Genomic DNA, 16,419 nt, shown 5'->3' with positions numbered 1-16,419 from the left:
ATCTTATCATCCTTTGTACGATGCCGCCTCCCTCTCTTTCCCTTTCTTCCTCTCTGTTCTGTATTTCTCTCACTCTCTTGCGAAGATTAGGTGATAGTGAACAGCTATTGTTTTGGCGGAGTCTTTGAGAGCGTCGCTTAAAGGCCGATGCAGCTCACCTACTAGGGAGGAGATGCTTATTTCATCCATTTAAAGGCTAAAATGTTACACATCATGAATCCAATTTTCTCTGCCTTTTCTCTCTGAAGGCAGGGATTAAAGCCGAGCTGTCAGCTGGCACGCCAGATCTTAAGACAACCCGCGGATGTCTGCGATACTGCGCTCAGCTCGGCTCAGGCAGTATCTAGAATCTCTCAGCTTCTAATTTAGCATTAGGCTCAGTAAGCAAAATCACACGCAGTTTCAATTAGATAGGTAACTAACTGCTGTGGGTTTACATGAATCAACCTCTTCAGGCTGGAAAAAGGCCAATCAAGGTTGTTAGAAAGAATTACTGCAGAAGTGTGCTCTGGAAATAATTGTCATTGACTTCTATGAAGGTAAAAGTGACACAAGGGGAATGTTTTTGTCTGAGAGCTTTGACTATTGGTCCAAAAGTTGACTCCAAAACAACATCTTTTCACTTTTATTCTTGCATCTTTTTATAAAAATTAACCTGCATGTCTAAATGGCTCTTTGTTTCCTGGTAAACTTTTCTCTCTTTGCTAATTTAAAACCCCTAAATGTCAACAAGCTTCCTAAAAAATGCTCTTCCTCATTAAAGGACTCCCTGGTTTTAAAGTTCACTGCATTTAATTGGAGTTTTATAGGATAATACGAGGTAAAAAGCCCTTTTAAAGGAGGACCTTTCCTCTCGGTCTCTCTTAGGGAAGCTCCTCTTCGCCAAAGTGCGCTCTTGCTGTCTCTGGCGGCAGACTAATGGCAACTTCTAGTGGGCTTATTTGGGTTTAATGTGGCATAATGAGGTTAGGTAATTGGGTTTAGGTCAAGTTGTAAAACAGGTTCAGAGGAGACAGAGATGTGAAGATCATGTAAATGAGTGGTGTTGGATCGCTGAAGGCTCACACCGGTGGCTACTCGAAGACTTCTCAAAGCGCATATCGCACAGGCAGGAGCTCATTCCGGCTATTTCCAACGGCCCGTAACCTAAAGTCAGTCAGGAGCATCAATTAAGAAAACACTCCTACAAGTGCTAAGTGGTCTTGGGAGGAATGCCGCCATGTTAATGCCATCTTTGTATCATTTCATCGCTCACGCCTGTCCCCTTAGATTCCCATCATCCTCATCCCTCCTTGAAAATATCAAATCATGTATCATATATTATTTAAGAGCAGGGAAGTTAATGAACATATTAAAAAAGGCGGCATCCCCTCAGCAATTTGGAGCCAATTATTAAAATTTGTTAAAAGGCATGACTAATTAAAGAGGATATTTAAATGGGATTGAATTTTAATGCTTTTTTTCTCCCTCCTTATTACCTTTGTGGCAGGGTTAAGATGAGAGGATGTTGAGATTAGATATTCTCACACTAATTAAGACCAAGGATCCCCTGGGAAGAGAGAGAGAGGGCCTCCTCATTCTCTCCCTCCACACTTGCTCCATCCTTTCTCTCTCCCTCCCCCCTGCAGTGCTGGACAACCGAGGCCCGCAGGAGAGACACAGCTGGGATTAAGATAAAACCCAGGATGGGACCCGACGTCCTTCCTTCACACCCCCCCTTCCCCCCCCCCAATCGTCTCCCATCCTTCGCTCCCCATGGGGCCACCGCTGATGACATGTTAACCTTTGAGGTTGTCAGGCCATGAGAGAGTAGAGATTCTCACATTACGATTAACTTTGGTCCTTTAATTAAACACATGAACGTGCTGATGAAGAGACCCATGTGATGCGCAGGAACAGAGGAGCTATATTGCGATATTGGATTTTTTAGAGAACCATTCAGCAATTTCTTCATTGTGATGGCATAACTGTCACAACAGCATGCCACTCAGTACAGGCCATCAGTTATTTGTTCTAAATTAATAATAATAATAATAATAAAAAAGGAATGGATAGTGTTGGAGAACCAATGCCAGTAAATCATTCCAATATCTTTGCCCACATGTTTGAAGATAGCAATCTAGATTGGAATTTCCTAAACTTTTGCATTTAACACTCTTCCTGTTTTGTTTTTAGTGCTCCATTGTTTGCAGAAAGCACCTGGTACTCAGAGCTTAAATATTTTTTTGTTGGACCAGGAGGAAAACGTAGGCAGCACTTTTATTGTGGAGGGAGTGTTTACAGGGTGAGATCATACAGTCAGTGGGTGAGACAGAGTTCAGCATGGTGCCAATGGGAACAGGCGTCCAGAGCACAAAAACTAAAAGAGCTGTGTTAACTGTTTACTCTATCTTTCAGTTTTGCTTATGTGTACTTTAGGGATGTACCGAAGCGACCAATTTCTTAGATGTTTGAACAGATATCACACAGAGTCACAGAGGATCACAGAGTCTACAGGTGAAAGGATGTCATATTGGTTTGCAGAATGTGGCTAACGGTAGCACCACCAGCCTTTGGTCCTACTTGCAGTTTAACATCCACAAATCTGTGCTGGCTACACATTGCTTTAGTCGAGTGGAAATATGCCAGTTTAACTAGCCAACAAAGAACTTTGTGCTTGTTTACATCCGGGTAGTGGAGCATCATTGCATCCTAGAAGCAGATATGGATATTTGGTTTGAATTTTCCTATTTTCTCTCATTCTACTTGGCTGGTTACCTTAACTTGTATTTAATGGCAACAGTGGGTTTTCACACAAAGCTCTCCTCCAGCCCTCTTTCCCCTCCTTCTTTTCTCTCCCATGCTCATGAGTCACTTCCATGCACCATTTCAAGGGAAGGGGAGGGAAAAAAGGCAAATAAACACAATCTCTTTCCAGAGTTTATGTTCTCAAAGGGAACAAGATTAAGGAGGGAGGGAGGCAAGGGGGGGGGGGGGGGGGGGGGGGGGGGGGTTCTGCGGCCAGCAATTGAAAACTGTTGCCCTTACCCGGAGAGATCTGTGTACACTATTCGCAAAGTCAAACAAATAGATCCAGGGTGCAGGTTTACGTGTGTGTTTGCGCGACTGCCCGTAAACCTCCCTGCCTGTCATCTTCAATCACTGTTCTCTGTTCCTGATCAGACCTCTCTCTCCCCTCTCTTTCCATACGTGTGTCTGAGGGAAATGGTGTTTGTGCCTTCGTTTCTCACTTTGTGTTTGGTGTTGTCTGTTTTTTGTGTTTCCCATGTGGATGCCAGGCCTGGATCCAGAGAAGCACCTGGGAAAACCTCTGGCAGACATGGAGTCCTATCTGAAACAGGTCACAGACTGGTAGAGACCCTACCACCTTGTTTACACTCTTTACTTCAGTAGTTCCACATATTTCTACATCATTTTTCTCACAGTCAGGCCTCCCAGTGATCCCATTCATGGCCATTCGAAGTCCCTAAAATATCTTAGAGTGTTGAAAGTCTGATAGTTTGCTTTTATGGCATTCCTTGCATGCCTTATTGTTAGAAAATAACTCAAAGACACAAAGCAAAGTCTCTGCTGTAAGATTCCTGTTTTATCACAATTTAAAATGATCTATGGTAACTGCTTTTAAATGCTTGATGTTTTAGAAGTGGGTAGATTTTCTCCTGTAATAAAACTCTTCTTAATAAATTAAAAATCAGTAAAGTAGGAGATAAATAACAAACAAGACAATAACAAAACAAACGTCCGACTGATTTGAAAACTCTGTATTATTAGTTAACAAGTATTTAAAGCTCCTATGGGGTGTTTTTAGTCGCTAATGAAACAGACGGAGCTTAATGTTGATGCCTCTGTATGAGCTACAAATACAAACAGGACCATCAACATTAACACTGACTATTTCTATATAGCTATTGTTTAGTGACTGTAACTACTGCTGCAGGGTAGGTGTCAGAGTAAGCGATTTACAGTACGCTGAAGAAACAGCCCATTATTATTGTTAACTTTTTTACGCATGCACAGGACAGCAAACAGAGTCAGCTAACAGAGAAGGCGTACTATTATTCCAAAGGGAGCAGCAAAATCAAACATTAACATAAAGTTCCTCACAGGAGCTTTAAACAGAATGCACTTCTAAATTGAAAGTGTAAACAAAATAAATATATTAATGTAAGAATCAATGCTTTTGTTGTGTTTCTGAACCATAAACGAAAACAAGAAATTGTCTAACCATTTTAGAATTTGTAAAATAAGAACAATAGGTATTAGATAACTTGTAGTTGATAGATAAAAAAAAAAGAAAAAGAATAAAAAAGGTAATAACTTATAAAGATTCAGATTTTCTTAAAGCTCCTGTAAGGAACTTTTGGTTGTTTCAGTTTTGGCACCCCTGTGAAAAAAGCAATCCGTCTTTCTTTGTTGACCTTGCTCTGAACATGTTAAAAAATGCGTTTTTGTCCATTGTTTTTTCTTTTAACACTCAAATGTATCACTCATAGCAAATCTCTGACATGGAAAAATGTGAAAAATGAAGGCTGTTTTTGCAGAGTGCTAATAATTGCCTTGTCTGACACCTACCCTGCAGCAGGAGTTACATGCTTTCAAAATAACAATGTAGAAACAATCGATCTTGTTGCTGATAGTTTCTTTTGCATGTTTTGGGGCATCAGTTTGAATTTTAGTCTGTTTCATTAGCAGGTGAAAACTCTTTACAGGAGCTTTAATATGTTTGCTTTTACTTGTTTTCAGCTCTCCCAGAAGTATGGAGTTCACATTTGTGGAGAAGGAGGTGAATATGAAACTTTCACCCTTGATTGCCCCCTCTTCAAAAAGAAGATTATCATGTGAGTAAAGCAGTAAACTTGCAAACGTGGTTGTTTGTGCCTGCTGTACATTTTGAAAGAAGTTATTTTTTGCCAGCTAAATGTTCTTGTGTGCTTGTGTGCAGAGATGCAGCAGAGACAGTGATACACTCAGCAGATGCCTTCGCTCCAGTTGGCTACCTCCGCTTCACCGCGATGCACACAGCGAGCAAAGACGACGTGAGTGCAACTTCTGAAAGAATCCACGAGCGCATCTTGTTTTTCAATCAAGATCAATACTGCTCAATCATGTAACGATCATCTTCACCGCAAAAGTTTGAGTCGCTTTGGGGTAGATTACTATAAAACCACTCTGAGCGGTAAAACAAACACAAAAACAAAACCTTTTGGTGTCTGATAACTTTGTCGAGCAGAAGAAGAAGAAGAGAAACACGCCACTGCTGGGCACGGTTCAGATCGACCTCCAGGGGCCTCCCCTTTCTCCGGCACACACACTCTTGCTCACAGTCTCTCCCTCCATCGCTCGCTCTCGCTCTCTCCTCTAGCTCCACATGGCCTACTTTGACGTCTGCAATATTCACTGCAGCCCGAAACTAGGCCCAGCTTAATAAACATGTCCACTCACATTAAGGCACTTTGCATTCAGGTAGCTGGCTAAGCGGATGCAGACAGAGGGGGGTTGCTGGGTGGGTTAGTAGAAATTGGCTTTTGGTGTATTGGAAGGAGCTAATCGGGGCATCACAGTAAAGAAGGGTGACACTTGAAATGCTGTACTTTCCCTGCAACACCAGGCAGCTTATAATCCTTAAATTATTGTCTGAAATTCTGACAGAGACACTCCTTTATGTGTACTTTTAATTACTGCGGTTTAAACTGTCTGGTTGGATAAGACACCTCCTTGTTGATGAGTTTTCCTGCCAACAGAAAGTGCTGCTTGAACCCTGTTACATAGCGAGATGAGAGTATTAAAGTTACACCAGGGGTTAGTTCCTGCTTGTAGTTTCGTGTGATTCACACTTGTTAATGTGCACAAAATAATGTACACATTTGGTTTTGTATGTGTGCTCCAATTTGTAGCCTTTCTCGTGTGTGTGTGTTTATCTCTACGTTGTGTGGGGGGCTGGGACTGTTATGGACAGAAAACATACCCCCATCCCACAGCCAGCGTGACCCTGTAGCCTCACTACACCCCTACAGCTATATATTTTGTACTCCCCAAGCCGCCCGGTTTCCACCCCCTCATCACACAAACACACACACACGCAGGCACGCTCACACAGACCCTGTGGCCCCCCCTAGGTTGCGAGGGAGAAAGCAGGGAGATCCAGAGCCTGCGAGGAGGGGAGGAGGGGCGGGGGCAAACAGGGGAGAACCTGCCCTGGTTCAGCCTTCTGAAGCTCTTCTCGTCAGGGTGACAGATCGGCGGTGACACCAGCACTAGAGGAAACCGCACCGGGCTCAGGGGGTGGGGAAGGACCACCATCATTTGCCCTCCGTTAATGCTAGTCAAGCTATTTTTCATGCTGGCCAGGAGAGAGGGGCTGAAGTATAATTAATTTGATTATCATATGGCTTAATGCAGTTGACAGCAGATGAAGGGGAGGGGGGGGGTTGAATGAGTGTTGGGCAGGGAGAGGAGAGCTTGTTGAAGAGATATGAAATATGTATTTAAATGCATGATGGCCCAGCAGGATTTGGCAGGTAATATGTACGCCTTAGAGAACAGTTATGATTTGTTATTTAAATAAGTACAAGCAAAGTATAAGTAAACAGAAGGAAAAAAAGGGTGAAATCCAAAACATGTCTCAGCCATCCAGTCATGGGTTTTGACTGACAGCCGGCGTGATTGAATCTACAGTATCAGAAAACACTGCTCCCTATTCGCCTGAACTGTGAATATGTTAGTTGGTTGTTTCATATTCATTCACCTTGAAGTTATGTCTGTCTGGGCCCTTGTCATGAAAGACTGACACACACACACACACACACACACACACACACACACACACACACACACAGACACACACGGCCAGGTTGATGGGGTATTTTGGGAAAAAAAAGAAAAATGGCCAACTAATTATACAGCGTTTTGTCTGTCTTTGCAAAAGGCTGAGCGCTCTTTGGTGGGCGTTTGGCCTGATGTATTCCCTGTGGTGCTTTATTGCAGGATGTGGTGGCGAGAGCTTTGCCCCATGGTAGTTGTCCTTGCCAGAGCGCCATTGACAAGATGACTGAGGAGGTGGAATATGCTGATCAAGCTGAAGACAACCGGCAAGAATTTACATCAAATTGTGACCTTAGTTGTCAGCGGGGCCACGGTGAGACTCATTTATGGTGAAACATGCACACGCTGACATGCATGCTTGAGTGTGTGTGAGTGTGTGTGAGTGTGTGTTTGTCGGGTGATGTCTGTGTGCTGTGTTTGCTCGTTGAATCTGTGTCATGCGGCCGGCATCATGATGCTAGTATTTCTGAGTGACTGTTTGACAAGAGGTGTCATTTCAGGGGTGTGTTTGTGACAGTTTGTGAATTAATTTCTTCTTTGACATAGGCCTTCTTTGCATCAATTACAGTTATATTGCCTATATATCATTCCTCCTGGTTCTAAATTAAGATGAAAAGAAGGAACTGACTTATTTTGCACATTTAAAGTCTAAATCAAGCATAATAAGTATTAGAACAAGCTTCTGTGGTGCCGCCTAACCCTCTTTCTTCTCATTGTCTTGCAGATCTTCCTCCATCCTGCTCACTCAAAAGCTCTAAAGGCTACCAGTGGATCTCTGGCATCAACGGTCTTCAGAACCAAAATCCTGGTATCCAGGGCCAGACTTCTGCAGCTTTCAACCAGCTGCAAAGTAAGAGAGAGAAAGTATTGAGCAAGAGCATGAAAGCTTTTTGAAGAGCATAGTGCACATGCTTTTAAATATCTCAAGAATCTACTAGAGAATTCTTTTTTGCTTCTCTGAAAATCGCCAAAGTGAAAGGCACACAAAACGACGCTCACAAGTAAACTAACCTTTTTTAAGTCATGCTTTCTGTGATCAAATAAAGATTGCATCTTTGATATGATCAAGGGGAGATGATACTGAATTCCATTGTCCAGGGGTGATTGAAGCAGCACAGTGAAACAAGTTCTGCAGGGCATTCTCTGCAAAAAAATTGCACTAAAAACACGTAAAATTCAATAGAGAGAAACATATGGGGGAAAAACTTCTTTGTCCCTTGGGTGTCTTTCATTCTCCTTGCTGTGTTTGCTAAAGACGCAGGAGGAGGAGGTGTGGCGGAGCTTGAGAAGTCGTTCCTTATTCAAAAGCGCTTGTCAACCCAGCAGGCAAAACCCTGCATGTCACAGACTCCGTCCATCACAAGAAGGGGATAGCGTGCTGGCCACCAAACAAGGACAAGCACTTCAAATTAAACAAAAGCAAGCATCTTTAAACTCACACACACACATTCACAGACACAGACACACAGACAGTGCAGTCTTGTTGGGTGGGTTATCTCTTTTGCCCTGCAGAAGTTTAAAAGTGCATGCTTTTACAGTGTATCTGGGTCCTTTTTTCCCCTCCTCTTTCTCTTTTTTGATGGAGAAAGATGAGCGAAAGATGAAAAGCATATTTAATGTTTATCGTGGTGCTCGGCTGAACAGCCTTCACAGTACAGAGACAATATTAAACAAGTTAATATTTAATGAACAACCTCTTTGTATGAGGGCGAAGTAGTCTGAGACGCTAGTGTTGGCAAAGGAAAAACAAACTTGAAGCTCTTTCAGATGGTTGTAGGGGGAAAGGCTTTGCTTTGAGCCGCTGTGCCTGCGTTTGCATCCAAAGCCTACGATGTGCACTTTTAGGCACTTTATGGAAAGTGGCACACACTGTAACCTCTTTAAAGTAGTTTCAGTGATGGAGAAAAACACATTGAAATGATCCACCTCTTTACTACAACAGTGATGACTTTCTGAGCATACTGAGCTGATCGTAGGAATACAGACTCTCTAGGCACGCAAGAAAATGCCTCTTCACTGACACAGACTCCATGAATTCAGTGCACAGTTCACATTGTTGCACAAATAAAAGAAGAGGACAAGAAACAAGGAAAAATATAAAGGCTGGAGTGAATTAACAGAAGTCAACCAAAACCACAACTATCAGAACTTGCACGAAATTTGTGACCAGTGAAAAGCAAGTGTGTATTGTGGCCGAATGTGACAATAGTTTTTAGTAACAAACATTTCTGCAGATGTGGATTTTATTTAAAAGTTTATTGCTTTTTAATTGGAATGCCTTTCTTCTCCTCCAGGAATTTTGAATAAGTACACAACCACATAAGCATGAAGAAGTTGTATTCTCAAAGCAGGCATAGTTTTTATGTTGATTAGTTCATGATACTATAATTCAAAGATGCTGCACTATAGAGGTTTACGGTACAATGTTTTGATTGTGTCCAGGTGAGTTGGACAGCAGAGGTTGGAAGATGAAGGACATTATCCTGGTACACCTGTATGTGAGGTGCATGGGCGACTTTGGTCCACTCAACGCTGTTTACAAGCAACACTTTGGCATCAACCCTCCGGCCAGGTAAAGTTCAAACACACATGTTTAGTCTATTCTTATTCTAATTATGGTTATAAAAGTGGTAGTTACTCCATGTCTTCCTACTTTTCCTGGCAGGGTGTGTGTCCAGGCTCCCCTCCCTGCTGGTCAGCTGCTGCAGATGGACTGCTTGCTCCATGACTGGACTGAGCCCCTTGAGGAAGGCTGCTTCCACCAGAAGGATGCCCTACATGTCCAGAGCATATCTCACTGGGCCCCTGCAAATATCGGGCCCTACAGCCAGGCCTTCAGGGTAAGTCTTTAACTTCTATAGAAGATGCTACAGGTGTTGGCTTAGAGTAGTTAGAGTTAAAGTATTGAGGCGGTGAAAAGGATTTGTTGTTAATTAATCCGATAATCAACTAACCAGTTATTATGTTTAGCATTGTAGCATTGCTGTATCCTCAAGCGATTTGTCTTTACATTTTTTTCAGTTTACTTAAAAATGCTTATTATTTTCTGGTCATTTCGTTGTTAACATACATATCTTGTTTTGAAATGACAATAAATCACCCACTGATTTCTTTGATCCTTGTCTGCTGGCTAAGCCGCAAACAAGATAATATCTCTGTGTGATTGTAAGCTAAGCATTTCAAACTTTTGAAAGGATAGTGATAGATTAACGGAGGAGTACCCAGGATTTATTCGCTGAATGATGAATCTCGTTGGTGATTCTTACGTTGCTTTGTTGTGCTTCATTGTCACAAAGCATTTCAAGAGTCTCAGATTTCGCTAAATACTTTCAGCGTGTCTTTGTTGTCGATGTTTACGTATAGATGCATGCGTGCAGATGCATGTGATTGTTGCTTTGTGCGATAGTTTGTTCTCATTACTGCTTTTATGTATACATGTAAATATGTATCCCTCTTATATTTGGCCATGTGTATCCCTTTTTGCACTTGTTTGTAAAGCAGCGAGTTAAACTTCTTTCATATTGTTTCAAACAGACAAAGAATGTCGTATTCAAAGGCAGAGCAGAGGAAGTGTGGGCCGCGGTTGCACGGTTGGCTTGGTGTTTTGTTTACCCAGTGTGTATTATATGGGATTACACTTGTCAAGGTACTGTCAACAAGGATAGTGTCCATCTCCTCCACGCTGTCCTTGATCCTGCAGCCAAATCCGTCTATGAGTGAGAACATGTGTGGATTAGCCGTTCGTTTCGAGCCTGACGGCATATCTCACCAGTGTGTCACTGAAGCTCAGCGGATCTTGTGCTGTTTGAATTCCTGAGATGTAACCTACAGAGTCAGGTTTGCTTTTACCATGCCAGCAATTCCTGATTTTCTCAATGAAATCTCATTGAGACATGAGATTGAAGTCAGCTGCGGGCATGAGCTGTTGCCTCTGGAAAACAGTCTAATCTCTCATTTCTCTAATGATCGTTCATATCGAAAGCAATTTGAGAAAACAATGAGAGGAGTTTGCTTGCTCAGAGCGGTGTGCGGCACTTCACACGACCCCTGCGTTGCCTCTCAGTGTGTCTGCTCCTCATCCACGCTACAATGGCTTAATTTGATCAAAAATGTATTAACAACTCCTCAATACAGCGAGGGATTTTTACATATTGATACAATTACCCCCTTGCTGTGAGCGAGCATGCAGTGCCAACCCCCTCCTCTCACCACGACCAAGTTGACTCCATCTTAATGACGATTTTCTTCAGTGACAGTAAAGCTGCTATCTGAGATCAAATAACCTGAGGCTCCTCACTTTGGCTTAACCTGGAGAAGTTAGTTATTAATAAAAGGAATCAAGTTCTACATAGGGAGTAAATGTAAAATGATTAAAGATTGAATTTGTGTTTCAAATTATGTCCTCAGTTTGATGCAACAGAGATTTTTTTCTGCCCAGTTCTTCAGGAATCAGTGAATTATGACTTGAGGAAAGTTGCCTCTGAAAAATGATTAACTTCTAAATGAATCTAAGAACTCATTGGCTATATTGTCTAATGACTACATTTTCCTCCGGCAAACTTTTGGGGCATTCTGGTGTAGGGTTACAAAATTCCGGGAATTTTCAAAGTTGGAAACTTTCCATGGGAATTAACGGGAATAAACCGCTAGGAATTGACTAAACTGATAGGTTGGCTCTTAATAGGGAACTTAAATATAGTTGGGGAAAATATATTTTAGCATAATCCTGACTAAAACAACTAGATTTCATGTAAGTACAATTGAATATAAACAACTTTCTGCTGAGACTTTCCCCTCTGCATTGTCTACAGTCAAATTACTAACTTCAAATTCCACCATAAGTCCAGATACTAAGCAAAATTCACCCCTCCACAGATCTGCAAAATAAACCCTGTTATTACTTGGTTCAATATATCCCTCCGAGTTCATCTATACCTGCACCTGTTCATGTGTTTCTGGTGAGTCTCAGTTTCACTGTAAATCACAAGTTACACCAGGGCTTACCTCCGTGGTATAAACGCCAGCAAAAACACAGTTATCATGCAATTAACTTGCAATAACAAGGTCCTAATTTGTAAATAATGACATCATAATACAGATTTGTAAAACAAAATAAAGATGTAAGCTTTGTCAAGTCTGTACTCAAAAGGAAAAGAAACAACATTTAAAATGCTTGTTTGTTGAATTGAAGTCTAATCAATAATATCTGGTGTATTCCAGGAAAACCTAAAGCATGATTGGCTTTCATGACACTGCATCAAGCTAAATTGTAGCTCAAATATACATTTTTGATTCCGATGAATGTTGGCTGCACTGTAGATATTTGTTTACACTGATAAATAATAAGATCATAAGATTGATGCTGATGGGAGCAAGGATGATTTTACAGCAGATTGTAATTTCTCTGCATTTGCTCTCCATGCGGACCGTTTTACTTGTTGTACCAAATCCTGCTGATATGTGATTAGTCAATACTACTCAAGCTACAATCATACCACAAATGGACACTAGAACACCTCCCTTACTAAAACCTAGACTCCCATAGTTTCTCTTACAGTTTCATGTTGAACCTGTAAACAGTGATTACTGTAAATGTGATGGAGACAAATTTGGCCACAAGCAAACCAGAGTCCAGCTCCTTTGGGACCCCTGTACTCATTTGATGAGCATTCAGAGGTTTGAGAGCCAGCACATGGCTGCTGACAGAACATGGCACCCTGGCCCTGCAGGATTTGACCGGAGTCACACTTTGCATTGAAGGGTGGTGCTGGTGGAGGTGGAGAGGAATGGCATTAGGGGTTGGCATGTGATGGATGCTGGACCTTCAGACTCCATCCATCTATTCATCTGTCTGCGCGGCGTGTCATGTCTCTCAGCTTCAACTCTCGGGAATGGCAAGCTGACTGAATGTCGGCTCGGCTCGGCCTGGCGAGCTGACAGATTCAGATCTGACTTGATTTAAAGAATTAGTTAACCTTTATCATGTCAAAGCTGGGGCCCAGTCTGTGTATTGTATGTTAATGCTTGATATGCCGGCAGTTTAGGTAAAAGCCCCAAGCTATACAGGCGGAAACAGTGATTTATGCTTTGTTTTTTCATTGCGTCCTTATCTAATTGACATGTTTTTAGATGTTGCTGTCACAATAATATGTTTTACTTGCAGTATAATACATCATTTGTGAGTGCGGTGGTATCAAAGTTCCTGTCTCTAATTGTTTGTTTTGCTACCTTTTGTTATCAGAGATCTAATGCAGATTTCACTGTCATTTGTTTCAAACATAATTTGCATAATCTAATTAAGATATAAGAAATCGCACTCTGCATTTCATCAGTCTATTCATTATAAACAAAGGATGCTCTCAGACATCCAGTTTTTTGTCACAGAAAAATTAAAACAAATCCTCTCGAGCCGAGTAATGGCATGCTTTTAAAAGACGTACAAGTTATGTCTGCATTTTCTGTCTGTTCTTTCTTAGGAAGAGCTTTTAAACAATTTTCTTTCATTAACATAATGGCATGGAAAAAAGAGCATGAGCATGTGTCTTCAGCCAGCTATGTTCAGATCTTTTTTACACAGAAATCCATTTGTGCTTATAACAAGCGATTACGCTTAGCTGGAAGAAAATTGACCTACAATTTACCAGAGTCAGAGTTAACATCAGGAGTCTCAAACTGCAGGATTTTTTCCCCACATCTATTTAGATTAATGCTTCCATTCCCTTTGGAGCCACATTTACAGAGGCAAATACAATAGCTAACCCATGTCTGAATAGAGAGACTATCAGCTGTATGGTTGTTAAACATCTCCTCTTTCCTGTTAAGGTAAGTGGCTCACCCCTGGGATATTTGCAGAGAAATTATACTCACTGATCAGATTCTGTGGGGTGTGTTTTGGGAGCTGGCTGCGCTAGCCTCAGGTTGCTGGTGAACACTAACCTCTTGCCTTATTCCCCTAATTGTGAGTGACAGTCAATACTGTGGAAGGCTGTCTAGCACAAGCCCGCGATAGGATTTGCATCGGATTTTGAAAATTGTCAAAGTGGACTGTGAGGCATCAGGAGGGAAGTGGATCTGACGCTGCCAATTAGCGTCAAAGAGAGGAGAGCACTGTTGCGGGTGCTTAAATTTGAATAATCTTCTCGCTGGAGCCATAATGTCTTAAAAACAATGAGATCAACTTTGTCTGACCCTCTTGATGAGAAGTTCAGAGGTCAGGCTGAGTCACAGGGAAGCTAGGCCACCCATGTGACGCCAGAAAGAGAGACTAAGAGAAGAACTAAAGTTTCTTCTCCTGGTTGGAGCAAGGGGAACTTTCTGCTGAGCCAAAAAGTGTGTCAAGAGAATATTGTGATGGATTACTTTAATTATTTATTTACCTTGGATTCCGATCAGTGAATGTTTCTGGCACATCTATTCTTCCCCGGGTCCAAACAAAACAAAACCAGACAAAAAGTTAAAGTATCAAATAAATGGAGATAGACTGATTAATAGGCCTGGCGATTAGTGGCATCGGACAAGGGCTGTGCTCATGAGGCTGATGTCATCGTTGTCTTTTCGATAATAATAGCTTAATAGTTTAATAGTTTTTCCAATCTTAAATGACGGCATCAAATCTAAAACAGTTACTGGCTAGTTTTTAATTTAAATTATGTTATGATGTATTGAATAATCCAGTTTGATATGGCCTCTGATATAAATACCAGTCATGTTCTGAAATCTAGCATCACTCAATGTAGTGTTTTATTTCATGAATTCATGGAAAATCCATCTAAAACAACTACGAGTTCTGGACAGAAATCCAGAGGTCCTTTGCAGCAATATCTTACAGAACCAAATATTTTCTCTCTGCTTTTATCTAACAAAATCTTCATTTAAGTTCACTAATTTTGTTCCTTATTTGTTATTATTAAACTGTTGCATTATGTTAAATGCTGAAAAACAAAAAAACAACGTGATATCGGCATTATAATATCAGTCATCAGCTGACCTGCCCTCAAATTATCTGCATCGGCATTGCCCTATATCCATCGACGAGTAACAGACAGTGAACTTGGACCAGACAAACACCAATGGAAAACTTGAAATAAAGACTCAGGAAATTCAAAGAAATAGCAAAAATAGCTAGTTGTTTTTAGCTTAGATTTGTCATACTGAGTCTTTTAAATATAATCCACTTTCACTTACAAAGTGTCTCATGGAGCCCAAATTTATTTCTTATCTTATAATAACAGATCCTTAACTCTACTCAAAACTGATCCAATCAGTCATCCGGAATAAATGTAGTGGTAGTTTTTTGTTCCAGTTAAAAGTAGCTCTATCAGTCCTCTCGAAAGCATTGTATTAAGGTAAGAGGAACAGCAAACATGAGCAAGGAATAAAATATGATAAAGAACCCTAAACTTAGTTCACCTAAGATTTTTTTAATGAACACAGTATGCCTCTGATACCACTTAGGTATATGAGCATCCAAAATAATTACTTGACGACTGTACTGAATACTTCATTCTGATTGGTCAAAACCTTTTAACAGTGGACATTAATCCTCAATAGCAAAAGCAACGCCACAGACCACCTTATTACACACATATCAAATCAATTCATTGAAGAGAGTCCAGCACATATCACCTCTGCCTGTTGACACTGTGGCAAAAACTTTAGTTCTCGTTAGCATTCTGAATCAGTAAACACTGAGCCAGAAATGTTAGCTTCCGTCCCTGGCTGGTCTTGAGAGTCAGGAAATAATGGCACTAACTGTGCACAGATGTAAGAAGATATGGTCGTAATAAAAGCTACAATGCTATAAGTTGACATTTGAGTCATTTATGTTTAAAGGTGTGTCAGCTGCAAAGCGCTAAGAAGAAGGAGAGCCGAATGAGGACAGGAATGCTAACATAAATGTTCCGGCTTAAGTCCTGTTCACCTTGTGTAACTTTACCATCAGTGGAAATGTATAGTTTAATGTGAATTTTAACAGATACGCAGGCTAACGTTTTAACTTGACAGGGAATTGAAATGTTAAGATTAATGGTAATTTGTCCCACAAGGAGGCTAATAAAAAATCTGTTACCATGGAAGCATTATGACCCTGGAACCGGAGCTTTTTAGCTGTATAGATAAATCACTTTTGAATCAATAAAATCATCTGTAACTCAGTATTTTGCGTCAACTTGATTATGCTTGTAGTTGTTGGCCATTCAATACGCGCTTTATTTCGAGATCCTGCTCACCCTGTTTGGATTCTAATTCTCATAACCACCCGCTCACTATACATTATCCCTTGCTTACATGTTTTTTAGCAAGCTTTATCAGTGTTTAAATAATTCATAAATATCTCTCTGGGTTTTCTAGAAGAAATGTAGTAGAAAAAGTTTATGCCGCCAGCAGCCGTGCTTTATGGTGAAAAATCAAAAGGTTGACAGCTAAAAACGAGCCAGTGTGGAAAGTGAGAAAGCAAAAATTTTAGTGATGAATTGCAGAAATTAAGCTAAGTGCTCTGGTTTTATGGTTTGTTATTCTCACCCAGACTGTTAAACCACTCTAAAAAGCCAACAATGCACAATTCAGCAGCCCCCCAAACCCAACACATCAAACATGCCC

General features: G+C 41.0%; 1 protein-coding gene across 2 annotated transcripts in view; it reads left to right on the top strand.

Moving 5' to 3' along the window:
• The window catches only part of dph6 (diphthamine biosynthesis 6), a 65,632-nt gene that overhangs the window by 21,904 nt on the left and 27,309 nt on the right, over positions 1–16,419 (top strand). For both annotated transcript variants that reach the window (XM_034675503.1, XM_034675504.1), the window contains exons 6-12: positions 3,279–3,340; positions 4,744–4,838; positions 4,943–5,036; positions 6,985–7,135; positions 7,547–7,672; positions 9,265–9,394; positions 9,488–9,662. In XM_034675503.1, the coding sequence (XP_034531394.1) occupies positions 3,279–3,340; positions 4,744–4,838; positions 4,943–5,036; positions 6,985–7,135; positions 7,547–7,672; positions 9,265–9,394; positions 9,488–9,662 (833 nt within the window). The remainder of the gene's footprint in view (positions 1–3,278; positions 3,341–4,743; positions 4,839–4,942; positions 5,037–6,984; positions 7,136–7,546; positions 7,673–9,264; positions 9,395–9,487; positions 9,663–16,419) is intronic.

Source organism: Notolabrus celidotus, chromosome 22, assembly GCF_009762535.1.
Source record: "Notolabrus celidotus isolate fNotCel1 chromosome 22, fNotCel1.pri, whole genome shotgun sequence".
In the NCBI taxonomy this organism is placed as follows: domain Eukaryota; kingdom Metazoa; phylum Chordata; class Actinopteri; order Labriformes; family Labridae; genus Notolabrus; species Notolabrus celidotus.
This window is presented reverse-complemented; position numbering and strand designations above follow the sequence as displayed.